General features: G+C 32.8%; 1 protein-coding gene across 2 annotated transcripts in view; it reads right to left on the reverse strand.

Annotated features, from left to right (window-relative positions):
* Window positions 1–341: 341 nt before the first annotated feature.
* LOC136037825 (uncharacterized) overlaps window positions 342–17,086 on the reverse strand; it is a 79,530-nt gene continuing 62,785 nt past the window's right edge. For both annotated transcript variants that reach the window (XM_065720663.1, XM_065720662.1), the window contains exons 9-10: window positions 10,601–10,780; window positions 342–573 (exon numbers count right to left, since the gene is read on the reverse strand). In XM_065720663.1, the coding sequence (XP_065576735.1) occupies window positions 394–573; window positions 10,601–10,780 (360 nt within the window). In that variant the 3' untranslated portion in view covers window positions 342–393. The remainder of the gene's footprint in view (window positions 574–10,600; window positions 10,781–17,086) is intronic.

Below are 17,086 nucleotides of genomic sequence, written 5' to 3' on the forward strand. Positions count from 1 at the left end.
AAGTTAGACAAAAAATGGGTTAATAATTGGGCAGTGACTTGACCGAATAATTGTATGCTGTAAAATCCCCCAAAAAAGGCTTCACATATGTGAATAGATTCTTAATAAATGTCCTACTTTTGCCAGAAATCCCAAGAAACCATGGGGAAATTGAAAATTTCACAAAATTCCTGCGTACGTTCCAGATGCCAGCTATCCGATATTTTCTATAACCAGGATTAGAACTTAAATGTTTTATTCAACTAAAAACACTTTTAGCTCAATATGATGAATTCCATCGTAAAACCCGATCAACACTTCTTTGACGACAAAGATCAAGGTGTGAATTCAATAGCAACAGGACAATGCAAAATTCGTTATTTATTGCATCATAGAAAAAAGACATACAAAATTTCACAGTCTTAACACCGACCTCGTTCTTGGTTGGAACTGGACGGTAACAGCTTTCAAAAAATCTTCTAAAATGAGAATATCCAAGGCAAGTTTCAGCTGAACACCATTTAGCAGCAAATCTTTCTTTAGGGATCCATGATATTCTTTTTCATCTTCTTCCGTGAAATAGTTTCTTACAATCTAGAATTAAAGCCGATAATCAATCCTTACTTACTTAAAATCTTACTAAAAATAAATCTAGAATATGAAAAAGTAGAGTACAATAAAGAAGAAAAAACATACTAAACTGAAATGTAATATAACTCTTTTTTTCTACACAAGATCACTTAAGACCAAATAAAAAATCAAATTAATAAAAAAAAATCGTGCAGGTCACTAGACGTTAGTTTCATTTGACATTTTATAAATCGCTTTTAACGCGGAGACAATGACGTAGTAAATGATTAACATATGCTTCAATATATGATTGATAGATACACATAGTATACTTTGAGTATATAATAATTGTTTCCAAGACAAATTTTTGGCAATAAGTTAAAAACTTATTATTTATTGCATATAGTTTCTTTTTCTTCTTAAACTTGCATGCCTTGCAGGAGCATTGCAAACTTAAAAAAAACTGTATAGAAAACTCTCCAGGTAGTATTTTCTAACGTTTCAAGTCATTTCTAAAGGTTAAACACCCATTGGAGCTACGTATTCCTTGGTATGATCGCAATCAGTAGGTTTGATATGACTGAAAACTGCTTTCAAGTTGCATAAAACAGACCTGTCACGACGTCATAGGACCTAAAATAAGCGTATTTACGTCAATTCGCACCTGGACTATATGCTTTCTCAATTCCCTATGTTTAAATCATTTTTCCATGCACTTTACAATAACAGACCTAGTGTATATTTTAACTACATTGGGAGGGAATAGCCATTAGAAAAATCAGTCGAATTTTTTTGGATCCACGCATTAGAAAAACAAAAAACCCTTCATGGGTCAGGTTTTCCTCCCCCGTAAGTACTTACCAAACCATTGGTTACTTTACACCCTGTTTTGTTCATTTTTTCACCACTTTTGAGCAAAAACTGACCCTGCACCAAAGTGCTTTGAACACATTTTATTCAAGATAACACATTTGAACACATTTTTTTCTGCAAGAACCTACAAATAAATTGGAAACATCTCTTAAAATGAATGAAATAAAAGTTACCTGGCATCTTACATAAGCTTAAATAGTTTGTTTTCAAAATTTATCCCAAATGTAGATACAAAATAAGAATCTTGTGAACCGTAAAATTATTAATACAAAAGCAAATATTATTGACACACATAAAGTCTCATTCAGAAATACTGACCAAACCTACTTGGATCATCACTTTCATCAATGTTGTTTAAAAAAAATTAGCTTCTGACACTATTTGGATCTTTCGGCTGTCTATTATTGCTAATACAATCAATTGTAACATATTGCTTGGTGCTTATCTCATTTTATTCAAGACTCTAATTGAAATAAATTACAGTGATCCAAAGGAACAATGAGCTTCCCAAAACTAAGGAGGTTTCTGAAATTAGCAAATGCTTCAAATGCACGTAAATATAAAATCAAAATCAAATCAAAAATCAAAAGTTAAACAAAGTTAAAGAAGTGATCCAGATAATGCTTCCAGAGGTGATTAAAATCTAACTCAAATTCGGCATTGAATTGCTTTAAATACAGGAAAATTAAGCAAAAGTTTTACAAGTCAACTTTAAGTTGTTTATTAACTAATTAAATTAGAAAAAAACAAGTTTTTTCAGCTCGAAGTAAGGAACAACATTTAAACTTAAAACAGACAGAAATTATTACGTATGTAAGGGGGGGGATTTCTCCTCCTCAACACCTCACTCTTCACGCTAAAGTTTTTGGCCCGTTTAAAAAAGTTTCTTATTGTTCTAATTAAACGAGCCTTGTGTTTCAGGAATCGTTTTTGAAGAACTGGGACAAAATTCAGAATTTAGCGCAAAGAGCAAGGCGCTGACGAGGGGTAAACGCCCCTCATATATGCAATAATTTCTGTTCGTTTTAAGTTTTAATGTTGCACCTTACTTTGAACTACATTAAAAAACTTGCCTTTTTTTTTTATCTAATATCTGATCGTTTAAAAAAAAAACACCAGGAAATCTGGGAGAAAAATTTCCCTCCCTGTGGAAATATCCTTGGGACACTTCAATCCTTGTTAAAATTTAACCCAGGCAATTACCCTTAACATATCCACACGTAAAATTGTTTCGGTAAAGAGACAGCAAGACAAAGAATTTTCTCAAAATAATTCTGTTGAATTACCCCACTATAAAATTTCCCTTGAAAAGTTCAGCCCCGGGAAACTTCCATCTCCTTGGTAAATTCTCCTCGTGCAAAATACTCCCAGCAGAAAATTTCTCCTCTCCTCCCAGCTTGAAAAATCCCTGCATACTTCCCAATAACAAATACTATACGTAAACAACAAGCAAATTTTTTAACTTAAAGACATTTTCCCAGGGGCTGTGGGGGTCATGTTACCAGAAAAGACATAGTTAGTGGCCTTTCTACTATGCTGAACAAAATACCTATCTCAAAATTTTGATAAGATGACTTTGGGAAATAAGAGCGTGGGAGGGGGCCTAGTTGCCCTCCATTTTTTGTCATTTAAAAAGGACATTAGAACTTTTAATTTCCGTTAGAATGAGCCCTCTTCCAATGTTTGAGGCCCATTGGGTATATATGATCACTCCTTGGAAAAACAAACAAATAAACATGCATCTGTGATCTTAATAATTCCTTAAGAATGACCCCTGAATTACAAAAGCCGTAGAATAAATAGTTGAAATTACTAAAAATACTTTAGCCTAAAGAGCAGGGTATTAGGAGGAGATGAGCCCATCATATGCGTAATAATTTAAGTTCGTTTTAGGTTTTAATGCTTCTCCTTACTTTCAGTTGAAAGTTTTTTTTCATATTTATTTTTTTCATTGTTTTTTTTTAAATAATGCTAGAAAATCCTGCACTCCCTTCATGAAAATTTTCTTCCCCCACGACAGATTCCTACAAGGAAAGTTCCCCCAAGAAATCTCCCTCTTCTCAACCCCCCCCCCCCAACATAAAAATCCCCCTGAAAACGTCTGTACACTTCCAAATAACCATTACTATATGTAAGCACTGGTCAAAGTTTGTAACTTGTAGCCCCTCCCACGGGGACTGTGGGGGAGTAAGTCGCCCCCAAATACATAGTTATAAGGTTTTTCGACTACGGTGAATAAAATGGCTATCTCAGAAATTTGATCCGGTGACTTTGGGAAAAGAATTGGCGTGGGAGGGGGCCTGGGTGCCCTCCAATTTTTTTGGTCACTTAAAAAGGGCACTAGAACTATTCATTTCCGTTAGAATGAGCCCTCTCGCAAGATTCTAGGACCACTGGGTCGATACGATCACCACTGGAAAAACAAACAAACAATAAAACAAACAAATAAACACGCAACCGTGATCTGTATTCTGGCAAAAAAATGCAAAATTCCACATTTTATAGATAGGAGCTTGAAACTTCTACAATAAGGTTCTTTAATACGCTGAATCTGACGGTGTGATTTTGGTTAATCAGGCTCGCAACTTTTGATGGGTAATACTAATCAGCATTTAACGGATCAGCAGCATTTTAACGGAAATTAAAAGCTCTAGTACCCTTTTTAAGTGACCAAAAAATTGGATGGCACCTAGGCCCCCTCCACCAAACATTCTTTACCCAAAGTCACCAAATCAAAATTATGAGATAGCCATTAAGTTCAGCTTAATCAAAATCTTAATAATTACGTCTTTAGAGACGACTTAATACCCCACAATCCCCGGCGGAATGGCTGCAAGTTACAAACTTTGACCATTGTTTACATACAGTAATGGTTATTATGAAGTGTACAGACGTCTTCAGGGGGATTTTTTCGCGTTGGGGTGGGGATGAGTAGGGGGAGGGGGTTACGTGGGAGGATCTTTCAACGGTATAATTTCTCATGAGGGAAGAGAATATCCATGAAGGGGGCGCAGGATTTTCTAGCATTATTTAAAAAAAAATGAAAAAATAAATAAAAAACAATTTTCAACTGGAAGTAATGAGCAGCATTAAAATTTTAAACGAACACAAAATTTTACGTATATAGGGGGGTTCTTCTCCTCCACAATACCTTGCTCTTCACGCTAAAGAATTTTTAGCAATTTTAACTATTTATTCTACGGCCTTTGTGATTCAGGGGTCACTCTTAAAGATTTGGGACGAAATTCAAGCTTTAGTGTAGAGAGCGAGGTATTGACGAGGGGCCAAACCCCTTCGTATACGTGATACAAAATACACAATTATAGAAGTTAGTTACGTAAGTTAATTCGTAAGGTACGGCAAACAAAAACGTTCGTAAAAAAATAAAAAACCTAGTTGCATTTTTAGGCAGCCAAAAATTGGAGGGCAGCTAGGCCTCTCCCCCCCACCCCTTTTTTTTATCAAAATTGTCCGATCAAAACTATGAGAAAGTCATTTAGGAAAAAAAAATTAATATACAAATTTCGTTTTATTTATTCATGTGCGGTGATCCAAAATCAAAACATGCATTAATTCAAAAACGTTCAGAAACTAAATAGAAAAGAACAAACGAGTTTTTTTTAACTGCAAGTAAAGAGCGACATAAAAACTTGAAACGAACAGAAATTATTCCGTATATGAAGGGGGTTGTTCTCTCCTCAACGCCTTGCTCTTTACGCTAAAGATTTTTAATTGTTTTGAAAAGTAGAATTGTGACAGAGTCAAACTTTAGCATAAAGAGCGAGGCGTTGAGGAGGGGACAACCCCTTTCATACACGGAATAATTTCTGTTCGTTTTAAGTTTTAATCGCTCCTTGCTTGCAATTAAAAAAAACTTGTTTTTTATTTAAATATAAATCAAGTGATAAAGCAATTTTTCATTGACACAACGTAGAAACTGGGCTTGCATTTAAAAAAATATGATTTAGCTTCTCATCATTGGTTGTATATATTTTATTATTTTTTATTTTGTTTCATTACTAGCAGTAAGACGGATCAATTCGTTGCTTGAGTTTTTACCAAAATTTATACGTTTATTTTCACCGTCTCTTTGCTCCCCTTTTTTGAGGGCGAAAAAAAGTTTTTCAGATGTTGGACTGCGGAGCACTGGTACCCTGATTTATCCTGATTTTTTGCCTTCGACAGAGAGAGTAAGGGCAAATCATCCAATGACAATACAATATGGGCGAAGAAAAGCCCACATTGTATCTTAAAGTCGAAAAGAGTTAAATAATTAAACAATTATTATTATCAAATTGATTTATATTATTAATTTAAATTTATTATCATAATTATTAAATAATATTTATTATTTGAATAATTAAATAATAGAAAAATCGATCAAATAGTTTTTTGCTTGCATTTTTTACCTTCCATGTATAACAGAGTTCAAATATAATTCCATGTATAACAGAGTTCAAATACATGTATAACAGTAGTATAATATATATACTACTACTAATACTACTAATAATCACCGCAGCACCAAGCCGCCTGAGGCCAACACAGCTACGCACACTCCTCCTCCAACCTAATCTATTTAAGCCTCCCTCTTTACACCCTCCCAGGAAGTTCCCATTTCCTTTAAATCTTTATTTATGACATCCTCCCAACCCAGACAAGTACGACCTGCTTTCCGTGTAGCCCCAGACGGTTGGCCAAAAAGGACAATCTTTGGTAATCTGTCATCCTTCATCCGTAGAACTTGGCCTAGCCATCTCAACCTTTCTTTCATTATACAACCTACTGTTTTTTTGTCTTTTTTACAACACTTTACGTACAACCTACTGTTTGAAATATATATATATATATATATATATATATATATATATATATATATATATATATATATATATATATATATATATATATATATATATATATATATATATATATATATATATATATATATATATATATATATCTATATATATAAAAATAAGTTGTCTGTGTGTGGATCTGTGGATCTGTGGATCAGGTGACGTCACACTAAATTATTTCACACTAATACAAAAGAAGAAAAAAACTAAAAAAGGTAAAAACTACAAAAAAAACTAAAAAGAAAAAAAAACTAAAAAAGCTAAAAAACTAAAAAAAACTAAAAAAAGGGAAAAATCTAATAACTAAAACAAACTGAAAAAAATAAAAAAAGGCAAAAACTACAAAAAAAATAAAAACTAATAAAAAAACTAAAAAAGCTATTTATTCTACGGCCTTTGTGATTCAGGGGTCACTCTTAAAGATTTGGGACGAAATTCAAGCTTTAGTGTAGAGAGCGAGGTATTGACGAGGGGCCAAACCCCTTCGTATACGTGATACAAAATACACAATTATAGAAGTTAGTTACGTAAGTTAATTCGTAAGGTACGGCAAACAAAAACGTTCGTAAAAAAATAAAAAACCTAGTTGCATTTTTAGGCAGCCAAAAATTGGAGGGCAGCTAGGCCTCTCCCCCCCACCCCTTTTTTTTATCAAAATTGTCCGATCAAAACTATGAGAAAGTCATTTAGGAAAAAAAAATTAATATACAAATTTCGTTTTATTTATTCATGTGCGGTGATCCAAAATCAAAACATGCATTAATTCAAAAACGTTCAGAAACTAAATAGAAAAGAACAAACGAGTTTTTTTTAACTGCAAGTAAAGAGCGACATAAAAACTTGAAACGAACAGAAATTATTCCGTATATGAAGGGGGTTGTTCTCTCCTCAACGCCTTGCTCTTTACGCTAAAGATTTTTAATTGTTTTGAAAAGTAGAATTGTGACAGAGTCAAACTTTAGCATAAAGAGCGAGGCGTTGAGGAGGGGACAACCCCTTTCATACACGGAATAATTTCTGTTCGTTTTAAGTTTTAATCGCTCCTTGCTTGCAATTAAAAAAAACTTGTTTTTTATTTAAATATAAATCAAGTGATAAAGCAATTTTTCATTGACACAACGTAGAAACTGGGCTTGCATTTAAAAAAATATGATTTAGCTTCTCATCATTGGTTGTATATATTTTATTATTTTTTATTTTGTTTCATTACTAGCAGTAAGACGGATCAATTCGTTGCTTGAGTTTTTACCAAAATTTATACGTTTATTTTCACCGTCTCTTTGCTCCCCTTTTTTGAGGGCGAAAAAAAGTTTTTCAGATGTTGGACTGCGGAGCACTGGTACCCTGATTTATCCTGATTTTTTGCCTTCGACAGAGAGAGTAAGGGCAAATCATCCAATGACAATACAATATGGGCGAAGAAAAGCCCACATTGTATCTTAAAGTCGAAAAGAGTTAAATAATTAAACAATTATTATTATCAAATTGATTTATATTATTAATTTAAATTTATTATCATAATTATTAAATAATATTTATTATTTGAATAATTAAATAATAGAAAAATCGATCAAATAGTTTTTTGCTTGCATTTTTTACCTTCCATGTATAACAGAGTTCAAATATAATTCCATGTATAACAGAGTTCAAATACATGTATAACAGTAGTATAATATATATACTACTACTAATACTACTAATAATCACTGCAGCACCAAGCCGCCTGAGGCCAACACAGCTACGCACACTCCTCCTCCAACCTAATCTATTTAAGCCTCCCTCTTTACACCCTCCCAGGAAGTTCCCATTTCCTTTAAATCTTTATTTATGACATCCTCCCAACCCAGACAAGTACGACCTGCTTTCCGTGTAGCCCCAGACGGTTGGCCAAAAAGGACAATCTTTGGTAATCTGTCATCCTTCATCCGTAGAACTTGGCCTAGCCATCTCAACCTTTCTTTCATTATACAACCTACTGTTTTTTTGTCTTTTTTACAACACTTTACGTACAACCTACTGTTTGAAATATATATATATATATATATATATATATATATATATATATATATATATATATATATATATATATATATATATATATATATATATATATATATATATATATCTATATATATAAAAATAAGTTGTCTGTGTGTGGATCTGTGGATCTGTGGATCAGGTGACGTCACACTAAATTATTTCACACTAATACAAAAGAAGAAAAAAACTAAAAAAGGTAAAAACTACAAAAAAAACTAAAAAGAAAAAAAAACTAAAAAAGCTAAAAAACTAAAAAAAACTAAAAAAAGGGAAAAATCTAATAACTAAAACAAACTGAAAAAAATAAAAAAAGGCAAAAACTACAAAAAAAATAAAAACTAATAAAAAAACTAAAAAAGCTAAAAAACTAAAAAAAATAAAAAAAAACTAAAAAAAGGTAAAAAACTAAAAAAAACTAAAAACTAAAAAAGAAAAAAACTAAAAAAAAGGTAAAAACTGAAAAATAAAAGAGAAAAAGAAAACTAAAAAAATATGAATAAATATATATAAAAATAAGTTGTTTGTGGGTTATGTCTGTCTGTCTGTCTGTCGAGTGACGTCGTGTTTGTCCGCATATGACGTCTGAATTATTTCACACTAATACAAAAGAAGAAAAAAAACTAAAAAAGGTAAAAACTACAAAAAAAACTAAAAAGATAAAAAACTAAAAAAGCTAAAAAACTAAAAAAAACTAAAAAAAGGTAAAAAACTAAAAACTAAAAAAAACTGAAAAAACTAAAAAAAGGCAAAAACTAAAAAAAAACTAAAAACTAATAAAAAAACTAAAAAAGCTAAAAAACTAAAAAAACTAAAAAAACTAAAAAAAGGTAAAAAACAAAAAAAAAACTAAAAACTAAAAAAGAAAAACTAAAAAAAAGGAAAAAACTGAAAAATAAGAGAAAAAGAAAACTAAAAAAATATTAATAAATATAAAAAATATAAATATAAATATAATATAAATTAGCAATCAACAAAGCACCGAGACACAAATGACGACCGGGACACAGGGAGTATAAATGACGACCAGGACATAAGTAAAAAAAAAAACTAAAAAAACTAAAAAAATGGTAAAAACTACAAAAAAACTAAAAACTAATAAAAAAACTAAAAAATCTAAAAATCTAAATAAACTAAAAAAGAAAAAAAAGAAAAAAGGAAAAAAATAAAGGAGAAAAACAAAACTAAAAAACGAATGTATATACAGACCGGGACACCGGGATACAAATGACGACCGGGACACAGGGAATATAAATGACGACCGGGACACAGGGACACAACTACAATGGGGACGCCGGGGGGCACAGGGGGATATAAATGACGACCGGGACACCGGGACACAAGGAATATAAATGACGCCCGGGACACTCAAAGAGAAATCACAGACTGGAACACCGGGACACAAATGACGACCGGGACACAGGGAATATAAATGACGACCGGGACACAGGGACATAACTACAAAGGGGACGCCGGGGTGCACAGGGGGATATATAAATGACGATGGCGACTCAGGGAATGGTCGATTAGCAATCACCATCAACAAAGCTCAAGGGCAATCATTAGAATCATGAGGTATAGATCTGAATACGGATTGTTTTCCCATGGACCATTATATGTTGCATGTTCAAGAGTCGGTAAACCTGAAAATCTATTTATATGCACAGACAATGGGACAGCAAAGAATGTTGTATATTCGCAAGTTTTACGTAGTTAAAAACATATATATATATATATATATATATATATATATATATATATATATATATATATATATATATATATATATATATATATATATATATATATATATATATATATATATATATATATATATATATATATATATATATATATATATATCTATCTATATTCACAGGTGGGACATAGGGACACAACTACAATGGCGCGTAACTAATATGGCGCGTAACGACTTACGCGCGCGGGGGGGCTTGGGGGGGGGGCGCGAAGCGCCCCCACCAACTAGGTGTTGGGGTGGCGCGAAGCGCCACCCCAACAGCTAGTATATATATATATATATATATATATATATATATAGAAAAATATTATTAATCAGGTTCCCAGAAACTGGAAAAATATTTCGTGATAATTTCTAGTATCTAAGAAAAATGAATACTTAACTATTGTCAGTCATAAATATGAAAAAAAAAAATAGGGGAAAACATATTTCAACCCTTTGCAGGACAACAATTGAAGCTTTAGTTATGCTTTTCCTACTGATCCCTCGCGCCCCCATGCTGGGTCCAAGACAGAAAACCTACCTCTTGTAAACTTTCTTCATTCTCCGGATTTTCAGCGATTCCTGCTTTCACCTCTTCTTCAAGCAGTTCAAGTTTGTCTTTCTTTTTTAGAATTTCTTCACTCTCTGACGATACATCTTGGGACACAATTTTGGCATTTAAAAGTGCTTGATACGTTCGTTGTAATACAGTTCGGGCAACCTAAAAAAGACCACAATTTACACTTGTAATATAAGATAGATAGATAGATAGATAGATAAGTGTATTTCAAAAACCCGTGGGCCATATACACAAAAATATAAATAAATTACGAACAAGCAAGGAAATTAACAACAGTACGAACACGCACAAAAAAAAACAGAATTCAACGCAAAAAGTACCTAATCTAACTACAAAAGAAATTAATCATATAAAACTTTTTCTTCTTATTAAAGATTTATCTATATATACTCCCACTCGAAATATTGTGGTTGGGTTACTATTTTGTAGAATACCCGGAAGCATCAAATTAATCCCATGCAAATAAATTTCCCGTAAATCCAAGAGCACCGGGCATTTCCGGAGAAAATGATCCAAGTCTTCATCATCATCTTTACAAATTGGACAAACATACCGCCTATCAGGACCAACTATCATTTTATTTTTGTCGAACGTTTTTTGCCTGTTCTAGATTGGAAGACAATTTGCCCTAAGCTGAATCCAACGACGTAGAATCATAGCCGGTAAGTTAAATTTAAAATAAACTTCCTCCCCAAAAGTAGGTTTTGCCTGATTATAATGTTGTAGGGTTGTAGAATCAAAAACCAGCCCTTGCCAATGCTCAATTTCCTGACTCTAATATAAATCGTACCTGGCTTTCTAAATTTGTTGGTACATCACGAGAGTAAAGACCATTATTCCATAAATAAGGCATTCCTACTTTTTCTAGTAATGATTTAATTTGGGACGGCCACGAGGTTTTTAAACCACATTTCAACATCTCTTCATATGCCGCTCTTAATAGTCTATCTTCATTACTCTTAGTTAACTTCAACCAGAATCTAAGCATTAAAATATACCTACGTAGCTTTAAAGAAAACATTCCCATATCACCTTTCAGAATCTGTGAATGAGTTGTCTGATGTAGACCAAACACTCTTTTATAATACTGGAGCTGAAGGGACTCCAGTTGCTGCACCGTTTCTCCACCCCATATCTATGCTCCATATTCTATCACGGGTAAAATTTTTGTGTTAAATATTCTTTTATGCATTTTTAGGTTTTTGATCCCCATTATCGTCGGGTTTCTAAATATAGCTGGCATGGCCACTCTACCTCTCTTAATTATTTCATCAACATGGACTCCTTAAGCTTCCATTTTCCGATAAGATAAAGCCTAAATATTTTATTCTTTTACTTATAAATAGTTCCTTATTATTAAATTTAAATGTATATTTTTCATCGTCCCCAACCTTCCTTTTTTTTAAAATAACAACTTCGCTCTTTTCAGTATTCAGCCTTAACTTTTTCATATGCAAATATTCTTCTATGAGATTCAAAAGAGTCTGTAGATCTTGCGGTTTATTAGCCACCAAAGCAATATCATCTGTAAATAATAAGAGAGATAGTTTTTGAGTCCCTAGGCTAACTTTCGGAGCCCATCTATTTTCTAGAAAATTAACAACATCATTAATAAAAATATTAAACAACTTAGGTGAAAGGGTGCTGCCCTGTTTTACTCCCCGCTTAATATCAAAAAGCTTCGAAAACCTATTACCAACTTGAATGATTCCACTCACCCAAGTATACATGCTCACTATCAATCTAACAAATGAATGGGGAAGGCCAATATTTAGCGTGGCATCCTTCAATAACTCTCTGTCGACACTATCAAAAGCCTTATGGAGATCCAGAAATCCCACATAAAGACAAGTTTTACCCTTTCCATATTTATCTATTAATGCCTTTAAAATAAACAAACTATCTGTCGTCCCACACCCTGTCCTGAAACCTCCTTGTTCGTCATGTATTAAATTATTTTTATTTAACCAATTGGAAAGCCTGGTATCTAATATTTTCTCCAAAACCTTACTTAAAGCAGGGACAAGTGCTATTAAACGATAATTTTCATGAGCCTTCGGGTTTCCTCTCTTAAAAAGTGTTATAAACAATGATGTCTTCCAAGCGCTTGGCCATTGCCCTGACCTTAACACCTTATTACAAAGAAGAACAATTATCGGCATCAAAATGGAAAGAAATTCTTAAATAACAATATTGGTATACCATCAACACCCGCAGCAGTACCACCTTTTAAATTCTTAAATATTGACTTAATCTCTTGACCATTCACATCACCCACTAAATCGTAATCATGTTCTCTCATGGGATAAATAACCATCTCTGGGGTATGCGCTACCTCCTGAAGATCTGCACAAACACCTTCTAAATTATTTAGGTAATCAGGCCATGAATCAGCTTCCGGAACAGCCTGGGTATTAACATTTCTCCTTCCACTATCCTTCTTTATATAGCCCCAAAACTTTTTAAAATCTTTATTTCTAAAATCATCAGCAATATCCAGTTTCTTCTTATTCTCGTACTCTTTTTTTTTTTTCTTTTTATTAAACTTTTATATTCTCTTCTTTTATCTTTATATTTAGCCAATTTTAGACTTTGATCTTCCGCGCTATCAAATTCATTCAGACGATTTAATAAATATTTTGCTTCTTCTTTCATTAACTTGCAATCCAAGTCAAAATATCCCTCATTCTTAGGCCACATGATTCTGCACAACTGCCCATTATTTCATTTAACAGCATAATTACACTATGTGCATCTTTTTCATTGTCTTCTAACGCTTTCAACTTATTTTTTACATGCGAGTCCAAAAGCTCCCTTCTAAATGCCTCAATATCTTTATCTGTTAAATCGTTTCTAATTCGTTTTTCTAAACCTATTTTTCTATAATCCGCATTATAGAAATTTCTTACTCGTGAACTGTGGTTCACAAACTGCCCAATCTTCACCTCAAGCATAATAGATCTATGATCAGATCCAACTAAATCTAATACTCCTATATTTATTGCTTCAGGTACAAATTGCGTATTAATTAGCACATAATCTACAACACTTGAAGTTGGACCCGAAAGGCAAGTGAACTCGCCCCTGCCCGTATCATTCCCAAACCTACCATTCGCAATCATCAGACCATGTTCCCCACAAAACGCCAGGAGCTTTCTTCCCCATACATTTATTTTTCTTTTTTCATCCTTGTTGCTTCGTGGTATTCTACAACAAATTGGGACAAAATCACCTAAATCTGGGATCAACACATCTGGGATCTAAGACTCCAGGCCGGTATAAGCATTGAAATCCCCCATTAACACACAATCCAGATCTTTATAACTTTCTTGTATTAACGAAAATTCTTCTCCTAAAATTTCCCAAGTATTTTCTCGATTGTACGAACTATTCTGTGGAGGTATATACACTACACCCAAAATTAATTGCTTCCCACATTTCAAATAAATAGACAGCCAAAGCAAGTTTTCAGATCTACTACTAATTCTCTCATAGCCGTCAATAGCAGATGCTTTAACCAAAACCAAAATGCCACCATAATGTCTATTATTTCTTGCTACATTACGTACGGTCTGTTCAACGACATACCCGGGGAGAGGTGATATAGGAGAACAATCGCTCCATGTTTCAATAAGCGAAATCACATCAAACGAAAATAAATCGTCATATAAATAGGTCAACTTATCAATATTTATCAATATAGATATTTGACATTAATTCATCAGAAAAATGTCTGTATCAAGCCGATGGGTCAGAAAGTTTTTCGGGAAAAAACATCGACAAAAAACAGGCCAATTAATATCTGGGAACTTGAAACAATTCTATTGTCTTTTCTCTTTCTTTTTTTTCTTTTTTCCATTTACAGCCGTAGAAATTGAAAACTTTGAACTAAAAATCTTGAAAAATTAAGATATTTCTATGGAAGTTTTTCTTTCAACTAGTTTTTTTTCGAAGAATTTTTGCGTTCGTCGAATACGACATTATGCGTCGAATGGCTAGTAAATAGCATTACTGATCTTCATTTCATGAGTTACATAAACTTCCCGTTAGACAAATCATAAAATAGTGTTAGAAGTTACGTCTGAAAGGTATTGAACTAGAAATTTTGACATGTAACTTTGGACAGGGGCTGGGGAAATTTGACATATTATGGCTGAAAAGTTAAAGTGTGAAATAAATTGCTGATAGGGAAAATACAGGGTGGATAGGAAGATCCCCTTCTACCTGGTTTGGACGGGTGGATCCCTCCTTGTGTCTTCGCAGGCATATCATGTTCAGTAAGTCGTCCAAAGACGGAGCATCTACCTCCAAAGACTGCTAAATCCTAGTAAATACGGTAAATTTATAGCAAATCATGAAATTTCATGAAATTTTGCATTTCTCATTTTTTTTCTCGGGGTGAGAGGGGGTTGCAATCTTAATGCCCTCTTTAAATGACATCTGCAGAATAGCTTGTAAGAGAATGATTGCCTATACTTTTTCAATGCCCAATTCAGGGAGAACAGAGTTTTCGTCTTTATTATTTAAAAACATTACTTATCAGTAAAAGGCTGTAAATATGCTAATTAGTAAAAGTACTAATTGGTAATATAACTTGTTATCATGGATGGTTTTATTTTAAGATATCTAATTACACAACCCCGATTCAGCCAAATACCCGATTATTTATTTTAGAGGGAACACAAAAATAGTCATATCATAAAAAAAAGAATATAAGAAATGGCAGAATAATCGCGATAACCTCGATATCTTTTTGGGGTCTAGGAAGGAATCCGTAAAGGAGGGATTACATTTTCACATTTAACGCGCAACATACGTAAACTACACCAGCCATTAACAATTTTATAGAATTCCCGTTTTTCTCTAAGAAATAGTGTGGTTGCTGTAGGAATCTATAATAGTCTACTTAGATTTTCATGTCTCGCGTGGAATTTTAAAAAACAAGTTAAAATTATTTCTTCGGGATAGTTATTTATCTATTATTATTTTTGTGTAAGTTTACCCGGGTTTCAATTTTCCTGTTGTTGTCCCATTGCAGATAGAGGTAAAAAAAATCTCTTTTTTTTATGTATCGTCGGGTTAGTGTCCGTTGTGCCGTGTTGAATAATTAATCTCATGTCCATCATTTGTTTTCTTTGTCCTATCTTTCTTTGACTGACTATCCATTTATTTCTTTACATGTCTCTTATCTGTAGAAAACAAACTTGTCTCTGTGCCAGAAATTTTTGTATATGGTATCTTATGGAAGTAAGACCAAAACCGATAAACCTGAACCACTCAAAGTCTCGTCCAAGTATATTGTATATATTTTAAGCATTTTATTATTTTTCTATCTGATTCAATATAACTATTAACTATTAGTTTCAGCTCGAAGTGATCAATCAGAACCCCCTACTTTGCAGGGGTAAGCAAATGGTAGAGGATGGCTTGTTCGTCAATTCGTGTCACTGTAGTCAGTCTTCCAACCTTTATATTGCGCTTTTTGTTCATTTGGTGAGAAATAATTCCTTTCTTCATGTCCTCCGGAGCTTTTCCCATGACTTTTCCGCAATAAATGTCACATTTTGTTGCAATTACTGGGGTTGTGTGTAATCTAGGCATCTGCGAGAATTGTTTACTAAGACACAACCTTATATACGTTAAGATAGAGTACTATCTTTAAGAATCAAGGTAAAACACATTAACCTGAAACAAAAATTTATAAGCATTGCAGATTTTTAACTTATAATGCCAAAAGTATACGATTATTTACCTCCCAAATTTGAAAGATATAAAAAAATACTTCAAATCTTACATTAAAAACACAATTTTTTTCTTTTATTTTTTTTTTTGCTCCATGCAGACCGGTAAAAGCTCCATATAATAAAACAAACGTTATCTTTCTTTAATTTATTATCTATTTTTAACTTTCTTTTATTCCTTTCAATCCTATTATTAACATTAAAATCCCTTTTCTATCCCATCGATTTCTGATTGATTTCCATTCCAAGTAGAACTAGAAGTAGGTAAAAAACAATAATGAATTGACCAGAAACGCAAAGATTAGTCAAACTAAAGTAAAAAATTAGCTTGATCAACGATTTCACCTGCGATCAATAGATTCAAAATAGTTTCCCATGGGTCTGAACAGCAAAGTAAACATCAATTCAATGACTGCAATTGACAATTGACCAATTTTATCAAAACAATTTTATCAATTGACTGAAAAGGAGGATCGAAAATCATATTTGTAAAAATACCAGGGCAAATTTGAACAAACGTACGGTTATCGCGCAAAAAATATTGTTAAGTCCTAGTTTAGTTTATGTAAGTAAAAATGAAAAATTTGCTTTTAGTACTTTATTGTAGTTTTCAACAACTAAAATTCTTTTGCAAATAACAAGCTGAAATCCGTCTCATCAGACAGCAAGAATCACCAACGGATGTAGATGGCATCTATATTTAATT

This window comes from Artemia franciscana, chromosome 17 (assembly GCF_032884065.1).
Source record: "Artemia franciscana chromosome 17, ASM3288406v1, whole genome shotgun sequence".
NCBI lineage: Eukaryota > Metazoa > Arthropoda > Branchiopoda > Anostraca > Artemiidae > Artemia > Artemia franciscana.